Here is a 12790-nt window from a genome sequence, read left to right as displayed (position 1 = left end):
AGCACTCCTCGCGCACATCAGCACTGCACATGGGCCAGCTCCACACAGGTCAAGGAGGCCCGGGGTTTGAACCGCAGACCTCCCATGTGGTAGATGGACGCCCTAACCACTGGGCCAAGTCTGCCGCCTGAATGGCTGTTACATTTGGGTCATATTAAGAAAACGTGTTCATTTTTGCAACTTGAAGAAGATACAAAAGGGATGTGTGAGAAAGTTGTGATGTATTTATGCACTTTTCCAGTCTGTTAAAATACACTTGTCTATGCAAGGTAATGAATGGATTCTTTTTCAAAGAAAAAGTGAGTAGGTTTATTCTAAAGTAAAGCATCAGTTTATTCTAGAACATAAAAAAGCATAATGAAAGTTAATATAAGCAAATACAGAAAAACTTGGGTTCAAGGAAGTGAATTTTATTTGCTTTGGTTTATAATAAATGCCTAATTATGAAAAGAAGCTATAAAATGTGTTAAAATGTTGGCTCAGTTTGCTGTTTGGAGGGGTCTCTTATTTACTCTTTTTGAGGTACTCTTATTAACTCACTTTACAAGTGACTTGCCCAAGCTCACAAAACCAGTTTAGAGGAATGCTAGAAAAGCAACAAAACCTAGAATTCCCAATTTTTGTAGTCAGTATCCTCCTTGTTGGACAAAGCTTCTGTGGCACACCATGCTAAAATACAGTCACAATGTATTAACATCCTCAATTAAGAGATTTCAGTAATTTACTAAGCCAAAGGATGAAGAAATATATTTCTTAATGATATAATTCCTAAGAATCAAAACGCTTCAAAGGAAGAAACAAGTTTTCACTAATATTTATAATTTAAAACTATAATCACTATGATGAAAAATTTTAATTGAACTTTACAAACCTTATGTAACTAAAGAAAGATTTATAATAAATGTTTTTAATGTGGTAACAGGAATAAAGAATGTATTTCTGCATTTTTTACTACCAAATAGATAAAAATCAAAATGTTATTGTTAGGTGATTTTATTTTTGACATTTTCTAATATTTTAAATCTTAATTATGCAACAGAAAGACTTTTAGTGAGGCACTATCAAAATGGCTCACAAGGAGTAGTAATAGAAACCCAAATTTTGTAATTCTACAGAGTAGTCAACATTTACTGAGCACATATTTTGAGCATACACATATTAAATACTATGTCATTCTGTCCAACATACACCTTAGAATCAAGAATTACTATCTTTATGTGAACCCTTACCTAATGTCAGTTCAACTCCAGACTCTAACTTTTTCCATCTTCCTTTAAAAAAAAAAAAAAAAAAAAGATTATTTCTCTCCCCTTTTCCCCCATTGTCTGCTCTCTGTGTCCATTCACTGTGTGTTCTGCCATGTCCACTTGCATTATCAGGCAGCACTGGAAAACTGCATCTCTTTTTTGTTGCATCATCTTGCTGCGTCAGCTCTCCGTGTGTGCAGCACCACTCCTGGGCAGGCTGCACTTTTTTCATGTGGGGCAGCTCTCCTTGAGGAGCGCACACCTTGAGCATGGGGCACCCCTATGTGGGGGTGCCCCTGCATGGCGTGGCATTCCTTGCATGCAGCAGCAATTTTCATGGGCCAGCTTACCACATGGGTCAGGAGGGGATTGAATCCTGGACCCTCCATATGGTAGACAGATGCTCTATCAGTTGAACCATGTCTGCTTTCCCCATCTTTCTAACGGGAAAAAACATCCCACAATGACAAAACAAAGTGATATCTGTATTTAGAATTCAATGACTGCCAACAACAAACAAGACTGACATCCCCATGGAAACTAACCCACCCCAGGATTTACCATTCTTTTTCTGAGATATTCATGGACATCTAAAGGGCAATGAAAACTGTCAAGGCAGAGGGCCCTAATTCTGAGCACAGCTGAAAGGTCCTTGGAGTAATGATGAACATCACTATTTGCTAAAGGAAGACTGATCCAAAAAGAAAATCTCTTGAATTAACTTGGATTTTAAGATGCCTAAACTAATCCAAGTCCCATGGACAAAAATCTTCAACAAGGAAATTTATAACATTTTTCTATTTAATGTTTGGTTTTATATTTTAAATGTGATTTCTATTTTATTTTCAGCATCAATTTTGATATTTTAATCACATGAAAGTTTCCAGGAAAAGATCTCCAGTTTTTATCATTTCAACATATAATTGGGGGAAGCGGATGTGGCTCAAGTAATAGAGCTCTGCCTACCATATGGGAGGACCTAGGTTCAGTCCCTGGGGCCTCCTGATGAAAAAGAAAAAGAGAAAGTGTGCCTGCGCAGCAAGCGAGTACGGGCATGGTAAGCCAGTGCTCCACCAAGTGAGTCATGCAGCAAGATGATGACACGTCAAAAGAGAGACATGGGGAGAGTCAAGGTGAAGTGCAGCAGAAACCAGAAACTGAGGTGGCGCAATTAACAGGGAACCTCCCTCCCCATCAGAGGTCTCCAGGATCGAAATCTGGTGAATCCTTCCGGAGAGAAAACAACAGCAAAAACAGCAGGCAGGAGGAGGGGATAGGGGCAAATAAATAAATAAATAAATCTTAAAAAACAAAAAAAAAACATACAATTGCATCAACTACTATGTGATATCCAGAAACTAGTTAGAGAGTTAGTCTATTCATTAACTCAAACAACATTTACTGAGTACCTCTGTGCACCTGGCAAATACTATTCTGACTAGCACATAAAGGGTGCTCAACCACTACCTATTGAAGTGAATCGAGGGCAAGGAACAATGCCCTCAGTGGAAGTGATTTTTTGTTTGTGGCCTGGGTAGCACTCTTGCCCCAATGAGCACTGCCCAACAGCCCTGAGACCCAACTGAAAGGGAAAGGAAATGACAATCCGCTTACTCAACCTGTGATTCGAAGGTATGAGACTCAGCCTGAAACATGGCATGATTATTTCCCAACCCACATGACTAGAAATACAACCCTCACTCATACTCTTGATGTTGTCCAGGGGATCAAGACACTTCTAATTATTCCCACTTCTAATTATTCAGTACCATTGACAGATTATCAGCCACCCTCTGAGGCAATATAGCTCCCCTTAGTTACCTCTGCCTGCCCTGGTCCTGGCCCTTTAAAAACATCTAATTCACCCAAGCAACATACTAGAGAGGAAAAATTTCCCCAAATGATCAGCTCAGCTCCCTTCCGAGACTTATTTTCACAGCTCTCCAATTCAGGCCAGCTCTCTGGATGGGAATCTCACTCTTCTCATTCTGTAGAACTGTCTGAACTCCCTTTCTAAGTTTAACACCTCAGCCTTCTGCCTCCCCCATCCTTCAGGGCTGTTCTGCAAGTTCCTTTCATTTCTACGGTACCCAGTTTGGAATAACAGCCATTCCTCTTCCAAATTCTGGTTACTAGAGGCAGCCTGATATCTACCAGAGCCACTCCAAGCATTAGGATTTCGTAGGTTGACAGACTGAAGAGACAGTTAAGTTCTTAGGTCCCTTTTTTCCCTAACAGCCAAAGGAATGATCCTGCTGGCTCTAAAGTGACTATGGTATACCCCCAACCCTGTCACCTGTAGCCTGCAATCAGTGCACAAACACACAAACATCCAAATATAATATATTCTCTCCCTATCACACAGCTTCAGGTGAGAAGCAGAGAGAGCTCTGAAGCCCCCCAAAAAAGCTTTAAAGCTGGTTTTATGAGATATCAAAAATATTAATGACTGACATTATTTACTATTCTGAGTGTTAGCTTGTTAATATTAAAAATATCAATTAACACACAACTAATTTAATGCACGGTATTAACTTATTGAATACTAAAACTGCTCATCACACCATACCACAACTAGGGGCATAGTACAAAATATAGAAACCGAATGCGAAACTAATTCGGGTTTTTTCTACACTTTGAGAAATTGAAAGAGAAGAATAATATATAATTCACCTTTTTTTTTTTTTTTTCCAGTACTGGGGGCCAGGGATTGAGCCTGGGACCTTGTATGTGGAAGCCGGAACTCAATCACTGAGCCCACATTGATTCCCATGAGTTGTTTTTTTGTTTGTTTGTTTTGCTTATGGTTTTTGTTTTTCTCAGGAGGCACCAGAAACCAAACCTGGGACCTCCTATGTAGGAAACAGGTGCTCAACCACTTGAGCCACATTCATTTCCCATAATTCACCCATTTTTAGTTTAGAATTCTAGGACTTTTAGTAAATTTAAAGGTTGGAAAACCGTCACTAAAATTCAATTTTAGAACATTTCCATCACCACTACCACCACTCCCAAAATTCCCTCAAGGCCATTTGCAGTCAGTCCCCACTCCTACCCACAATCTCAGGCAACCACTAATCTGCTTTCTGACATAACAATTTCCCTTTCTGGACAATTCATATGAACAATTCATATACGGTTCATTCATGGTGTAGTATGTATCAGAAGTTTGTTCATTTTTATTGCTGAATATTATTCCACTGTATAGATATACCACATTTTGTTAATTCATCATCAGTTGATGGTCATTTGAATTGTTTCAAGTTTTTGGCTCTTCTGAATAATGCTGCTAGGAGCATTTGCATACAAATTTTTGTGTGGATCTATATTTTAATTTCTCTTGGCTTTATTTCTAGGAGTGGGACTGCTGGGTCATATAATAACTATATCTTTAACATTCTGAGGAACCATCAGGCTATTTATTCAAAATGGCTATCCCATTTTTTATTACCACCAGAATGCACAAGGGTTCCAATTCTTCCACATCCTCAACCAACATTTGGTATGGTCAGTCTAGACCATTCTGGTGGGTCTGTGGAGGTATCTCACTGTGATTTTAATGTGCATTTCCCTAATGACTAATAATGTTGAAAAACTTTTCATATACTTATCAAACACATCATCTTTGGTGAAATGTCTAATAATCCTTTTATCCTTTTTTTAACTATGCTGTGTTATTGAACTATAAAAGTTATTTTGTTATTATTCTAATTTAATTCCATTTTGACCTGGTATGATTTCAATCCTTTTATGTTTATTAAGATTATGCTCTATCCTGGTGAATGGTCCCTGTGTATTTGAAAACAAATACACATTTTGTCCTTGTTGGGTATAGTGTTCTATAGCTGTCAATTAAGTCAAGTCACTTTTTGATAATGTTATTCAAAAGTCTACTATATTTCTTCTAATTTTCTATTTGTTCTATCATAATAACTGAGAAAGTAGTGAAGTCTTCAACTATAATTGTGGATTTGTCTATTTTTCCTTTCAGTTTCATTTACTTTTACTTCACAAATTTTGAGGCTCCATTATTAGGTGCATACATATTTCAGATCACTGTATCTATGAAATGTCCCTCTTTTCTTCTGGTAATAGTTGTCCACAGGTCTACTTTGTCTGATATTCATATAGCCACCTCAACTCACTTATGATTAGTATTTACATTTGTTATGTCTTATTCCATCATTTTACTTTTAACCTATACAGCGCAGGTCTTCATATTTTAGGTGAATTTTTTATTTTTATTTTTTTAGTTTAGTTTAACAATCTCTGATTTTCTTTTTTCTTTCTTTTTTTTTAGGAAGCACTGGGGATTGAACCCGGGACCTCATATGTGGGAAGCAGATGCTCAACCACTGAGCTACATCTACTCCCCTCTCTGACTTTTAATTGGAGTACTTAGATTTGCACTATCCAATAGCGCAGCACTGGCCACATACACCTATTTAAATTTAATTTTTTTTTTAATTAATAATTCAGTTCTTAAAGAGTTCAGCAGCAACATACAACCACTGGTTATTATTTTGGAGAGAGGATAAATAACATTTCCATATTGCAAAAAAGCTTTGCTTTAGATCATTTATATTTAATGTAATCAGATATATGACTGGCTTTAAGTGGGGCCACCTTGCTATTTGTTTTCTATTTATCCCTCTTGTCCTTTGTTCTTTTCTTTCTTTCTTTTTTTTTTTTTTTAGTTACAGAAGTTCTGAGTTTACAAAACAATCATGAATAACAGAGGATTCCCATAAATCACCCCACCACCAACACCTTGCATTGTTGGGGAACACTTGTTACAAATGATGAAGTATCATCAAAATATTACTGTTCCCATTTCCCTCTTTTCCTGCCTTCTTTTAGATTGATAACATTTTATTCCATTTTATCTTCATTATTAACTGTATCTCTTTGTCCTTTTTTTTTTTTTTTTTTTTAAGGTTACTCTAGGGCCTCAGTTTTGAACATGGAACCATTTTGTCCCCTAGGGGGCATTTGGCAACGTCTGGAGACATTTTGTTATAGTTCAGGGGGAGGGTGCTACTGGCACCTAGTGGGTAGAGGCCAGGGATGCTGTTAAATATTCTACAATGCACAAAACAGCTCCCACAAAGAATTATCTATCCCAGAATGTCAATAGACAAAGGCTGAGAAATTCTGCTCCGGCATTTACTAAACACATCTGTAACTTATCACTGTCTTCCTTCAGAGACTTAAATCACCTCATATACAATGTAAGACCTTATAGCAGCATCATTCCATTTCCTCCTTCCTATCTCATTATTGCTGTCATATTCTATTAGCTGTAGTGATAATGGAGCACACCGCTAATCTACCACTCTAAGACTCAAGTTTCTTCATGAGAAAATTGGGAATATGTGCCTCAAAGGCCTTTGTGTGAAAATTAAAATTATGTAGGATAAATCCTTAATTACACTTCTTGATAACAGCTACCATAATTACTATTAATGTGAAAGATTTTAATTGATCTGAAATAAAGGAATAGAGTGACATTTATATAGTGAGGCCCAAGGTACATTAAGAAAATCACCTGGGGAAAAAACCTAAATGCCCAACATTCATACATAGTTTAGATTTTCTTCCAAATTCCTTTCCTCTATCTCTGTACCTCCAAAATGATGATGAGACTGTACCCTACTGGACTGGCTAGTCCAGTATGACTTAGAAGAGAATTTCAAGAATCCTTTGGCCTCTGAAATATAATCCCTTTTATTTACCCACATTTAATTGAAGACATCTGTAAGTAGTACAACACAAAATGTGATTCAAACTTAGAAATGTCAATAAAAATGTCCGTAAGAGAGAGGTCCAATGTAAACCTAGCAGGGGAGTACACATCAGCAGCTACAGAGCCACACAAAATTAGGAATATAATGGAAATATGCTGCCTGACTTGACGAGGTGATAAAAGCTCTTTTCCCATAAAGCTTAATGAGCTCTATTAGTCTTCAGCTTACAGGAAAGTAAAGGGGTCAGCCCACAGAGGGAAGTAACTGACTCCCCACACATGGCTCCCTTCAAATGACAACATATCAGATTACTGATGTAATTACTATAACCTGACAATTTCATTAGATTCATGTGGCAGTTAACTGTTTAGGACTTAAAACAAAGGGATATGGTTCATGCACAGTTTTTGTGGACAAAATGAAATTTAAAGCCACCTTCATTTTTAACTGCAAGGCTCATGTATTTTGTTGTCTTTACCAGAGATATTTTCCCTTTATATCCAAAATTAGGCGTTTACCATATTTCTATTTTTCCTTCTCCAACTAAAACATTGGTTTAATGACAACATTAAATATTTAGAGACCACTACGGTTCCCCAAAATTCTCTTGCCTTGGCTTTACTGTAGTCCTAGGGTACGTGCTGTAACAAATGAGGGCAATCCTGAGCTCAGCAATGCTAGGGGAGATTTGGGACAGCCACCAATAACTAAGCCATCAAATAGACAGGCTAAAAAATATAACCGAAAGCCCTCAAAGCATTTCTCACCAAAAGAGAAACACACAGGTCATCTCTAAATTTTATTTCTTTTTCTTCTTCATGTCCACAAGCCCAGGAAGAAAAAAGATCAATTTAGCCAAGGTAAGATATAACTCCAGATCATTAAGTGGAAAAAGCAGATCAGACAGAAAATGACAAAAACTATTATTAAACTTTGATTATGATACTTTGCCTTTTACTTCTGCCAAAGATTGACACTTCCACAAATATATTCCCAATATTTAACTAGAGAATAAGATGTTAATTCAAAATATACTTTAGTATATAGTCTAGGTGCCAACCCTAATTGAGAAAACTCAAAGATGAAAAAGACAATATTCAGATCTTAAGTAGCTATAATCAAGCTGGGAACACAGATTATTAACTATATTAAAATATGTCGGACTTTGTCTGCTTTCATCTGAGTCCTGGAAATTATAGGCAAAAGTCTGCTACTCTCAGCCTCTCCCAATTCATTTGTTCATTCATTCATTCATTCATTCAATCAAAAAATACTTACTCTGGGCCTCTTATGTACCAGTTATACAAAAATGGAAACACAAGGAAATAAGAGAAACAGGAGCCTTTCTCACTAAGCTTACGTTCAAAAGAAGTCAATTAGTGAAGTCTTCTTAGTCATCCAAAGGGATGCTGATACAAAATACCAGAAATCTGTTGGCTTTTATAAAGGGTATTTGGAGTAGAAGCTTTTAGTTACCAGGTCATAAAGAGTAACTTACTTCCCTCACCAAAGTCTGTTGCCATGTGTTGGAGCAAGATGGCTGCCGATGTCTGCAAGGGTTCAGGCTTCCTCTTCCTCTTAAGGTTCCATGAGGTCCTAGCTTCTTCCAGGATCAGCTGTAGGCTAGGATAAGTCTCATCTCTCTCCTGGTGCTCATTGCTCTCCAGGCTCAGTTGCTCTGCTCTCTTCACAAGGACAGCTGTAAACTATCAGGCAAATAGCCTGTCTCTCTTGCCAGGGCCTCTGCCATGTCTAATGGAGCCTTCTCCCTTTCCCCAAATATCTGCTTCTCTGGGCAATTTACTTCCGGGGGTTCCAGCACACAAAACTCCCAACCTCCTCCTCTGCCATGTTGTTTTCTGAGTCCCTGCCTACCGAGGAAGTGGGGACGCAACATCCCACTGACATGGCCCAATCAAAGCCCTAATCACAACTCGGTCAAGTAAAAGTGAAGCTTCTGAATCCAATACAATCTAATATGCCCAGAGGAATAGATCAGTTCACAAACATAATCCAATATCTATTTCTGGTACAAGATCTATTAGAAGTATGTTTGCCATTAGTTAGCAATATCTTCAGTCTACTGCTACTTGCCCCAATGAAGCAGACATCAAGCTCCAGTCTCCTTATTCTTCCATCTGAGTAAGATGACCTAGTCTAACTGCCTTCTAGTGAAGACCCTTATTCCTGGTTATTCCTCTAAGTTCGTACCAAACTGAGAGTCTAGCCTTAAACATTATCAATATTACTTCATCTAAGTTCCTGTGGGCCTCTTTTCCTTCAAGGCTAGATCTTATTTCAACATTATTAACAGACAGACTTCCCTGATGCATTTCACATCAAATTCCTGATTCCAACAACCATCACTACAAAAACTAACAATGTATCTCTTTCACATTATAGCTTCTTCATGGAAGAGCAAAGGGTAAAATAATTTGACATTTTGAAATCATTGTTAACATTTTATCTCCCTCCTGACTAATTTCTAGGAATTTATTTTTAAATTGAGATCTACATGTGTAGTTTTGCATCCTGTATGTCTTAATATAGCAACATTTATTACTCATATTACTCATTTATTACTCATAAATATATACAAGAACATATATTCATGATTCCCACTTTAATGGCTGTAGGGTGTTCTACTATATGGTTGTACCATGATTTACTTGACCTTTTGTTACTGCTGGACATTCAAGTTGTTTCTAAGTTTTTTTGTTTGTTTGTTTTTTTAAAGATTTATTTATTTATTTAATTTCCCCCCCTCCCCTGGTTGTCCGTTCTTGGTGTCTATTTGCTGCGTCTTGTTTCTTTGTCCGCTTCTGTTGTCGTCAGCAGCATGGGAAGTGTGGGCGGTGCCATTCCTGGGCAGGCTGCTCTTTCTTTTCACACTGGGCGGCTCTCCTCACGGGCGCACTCCCCCACACGGGGGACACCCTTGCGTGGCACGGGACTCCTTGCGCGCATCAGCGCTGCGCATGGCCAGCTCCACTAAGTTTTTTAATGTCATAAACAGCACTGTAATAAACATTTTTATACAAGTTCTGGCCTATCTTTATTTCTCCAGCAGCAATTCTTAGAACAGAATCACTCAGTCACAATGTGTGAATATATAAACCTTTAATGTAAATGACTACTCTCCATAAAGGATGAAGTTTATAAGCAACCCCATCCCATTCCATATAGACAAAAACTATATAATCACTCTTGTTTTAACCTATACTTTTTGGTTACCAATAGGGCTAAACATTTAAAATACATTTATTACTTTATATATGTCACCTCCTCAGCTATATGATAAAATCCAAATATTATGCAAAAGAAATCAGTATATTTTTTATTGATTCTAAAAGCTCATTACATAAAAACTTTGTCACACTTTCCCCAAACTGCCTTTTAACTATGTTTGTTTTCATGAACAAAATTATAAATTTTTACATATTTAAACCCAATTTTTCCACCCTTTCCTTTGAGATACCTCCCAGTGTGTCTATGCTTGGAAAGTGCTTTACCAACCAAAGAGCAGACATATACTCATTTACATTGTCCTCAAGTTTCTTATGGTTTGATTTTTATTTTTATTGTTTTCACACTTAATTCTTATTTAAAATTCTATGTACCAGGCATTTTGCTCAGTATTTTTCACACATCATCTCATTTAATTTTAATAATCGTATAAGGTACACATTATTATCTCCATTTTGTGATTAGAAAATAGCAGATCTCAAAGATTAAGTGACTTGCCTATGGCCACCCATGTCTCTCTCATTTCAAGGCCCAGAAACTTTCCACTACATCACTTTGCTTCTCCCTTGCTCCTGGATATTTAGAAAACTTAACCAAACCTGGATTCTTCTAGCTTCTTCGGTCAGGTCAGTTTCCTTGGGCCATCACCCAAAATGGCCACCAGGAGTGTCCATGTGCCAAAGTGAACCATACCACATAATCATAAAAGCTTCAATAATCATGGGAATGTTATAATAGCAGAAAAAAGAACTATTGCCTCTATGTGGAGAGGTCAGAGACAGCCTCAGAGAGAAATGTAATAAATGAGCTTATCCAGAAGATAAATATGATTTGAACAAGTTGGGAATGGAGGAAGAAAACATAAAGTTTATAAAAACAAAAAACAAAATGAAAAAACAGAAGCAGAGGCAAGGTTAAGTGAAAGCTAGAGAATAGAGTCTTACGTGTGGGGTTGAATTACAGCCTAAGAGGAGAATAGAAAATATTAAACTTTAAATAACACTTTATAAACAGCTTCTGGGTCTTCTGCCTCACTGGAGAGGAAGGAATTATTTCCATTTTAAAAATAAGAAAACTAAGGCTCAGAGAAGTTGTCATTTGCCCAATATTATGTGGCTAGTATGTAAAGACACGATCTTAAACTTGGGTTGGTTCTAAGGCCAATCTTTCCACGCACCCTGCTGCCTTACCACTCCTCCTCCTCTTTTCCAAGTCTTCCCACTTCTACAAGTTATTCCTTATCAACTGCAGCTCACAATGGTAGCCGGTTCTCTCAAAATCTAGTTTTTCTTTATCTCACAACTTTACCGCTGGATTCTGAGTTCTGCACTATAGAAACATTCTAAGGATTAAATAAGAAAGTGAATAAAGCACCTAAAGTTGCACCTATGTTGTAGCAGGAGCTAAATAAATGTTTATAATAAAGGTGGTTTGTTCTTCCCTAGTCAATGCATGATAGCCCTTGCCTGTGACGGCTCTGGCTCTCTTTTAACACCACAGCAGTTTTACAGAATATGGTTGATGTGGCATAAATAGTTATGGGAGTAATAGAGAAACAAGGTTCTTTAAAATGAAAGACTGATTTCACACTGATTATTGAAAAAGAAAATGTAATGTAAAGGTACTAGAGGTAATGAATGGCCTGTTATAAATATGTCTTCCAGTAATAACAGAATACTTGCAACTGACAGGAATTTTCACTTTTAAAAAGTCTGCATTCATCCCCTTACTATTATTGAAAAATGTGTATCCCACCAAAAACAATCACTTTAAATTACCAAATAAATGCCTGGTAAAAGATACCAAATGATGTTCAATTACCAATTCTACTCTTGAGGTCACTGATTAAATTCTTACCTCCAAAGGTGAGCTGCAGAGGAATCTTGTGAACTGCAGAGTCGAATTTGAATAGAATCGATTTCACCAATATGTGGGTAGCAAAAAACAACACACAAAAAAGCAAAAATTACTACACAACTTTTCAATAACATCTAAAGTGAACCTAAAAGTCTATATATAATTAATGTTTTCATACATTGTATAATTCATGAACAAAGTATACAAAGGTTAAACCTAGCCTGTAGTAGGTATAGTAGCTATATATTTCTTTTTGTTTTTGTTTTTAGATACACTTAGATGCCCATGGAATCTCATCTGAAACTAAGTGCTGCCTGTTTCTCTTAGCAATTAAATAAAGATAAAAAACTTTTTTGGGAGGAAGTCATGAACAAATGACAAAGTAAACCAGATTAGCTCTGCAATGAGGCCACCATCACAAAACTGCATACATAATACTAGATGGTAATTCATAATGCTTTCTTCTTAGATGTTATTTACAGAATCAACATCTCAAATCCTCAGAGATGTACTATAATAACAAAATACCGAAATAATATAAACTCTTGCTCTCTCTATATATGCAAATTAACTACAATAAAATGCAAAGAGAAGGCCTGCTTCTAAGCACTCTTGAACTTCCTCTCCACAACAAAGCTAATTAGAATTCTCAGGGAACACAAATAATTTGTATTCTCTTTTGGAGATACACAA

At 36.9% G+C, this 12790-nt stretch overlaps 1 protein-coding gene across 9 annotated transcripts in view; it reads right to left on the bottom strand.

Annotated features, from left to right (window-relative positions):
* ATE1 (arginyltransferase 1) overlaps positions 1–12790 on the bottom strand; it is a 232303-nt gene that overhangs the window by 167283 nt on the left and 52230 nt on the right. For 8 of the 9 annotated variants that reach the window (XM_058298251.1, XM_058298250.1, XM_058298260.2 and 5 more), the window contains one exon: positions 12098–12130. The exons of the other annotated variant lie outside the window; for it this stretch is intronic. In XM_058298251.1, coding sequence (XP_058154234.1) covers positions 12098–12130 — 33 coding nt within the window. The remainder of the gene's footprint in view (positions 1–12097; positions 12131–12790) is intronic. 9 annotated transcript variants of the gene reach the window in all.

Source organism: Dasypus novemcinctus, chromosome 6 (assembly GCF_030445035.2).
Source record: "Dasypus novemcinctus isolate mDasNov1 chromosome 6, mDasNov1.1.hap2, whole genome shotgun sequence".
Taxonomy (NCBI): domain Eukaryota; kingdom Metazoa; phylum Chordata; class Mammalia; order Cingulata; family Dasypodidae; genus Dasypus; species Dasypus novemcinctus.
Note: the sequence above shows the minus strand (reverse complement) of the source record. Positions and strands in the feature narration are given on the sequence as shown.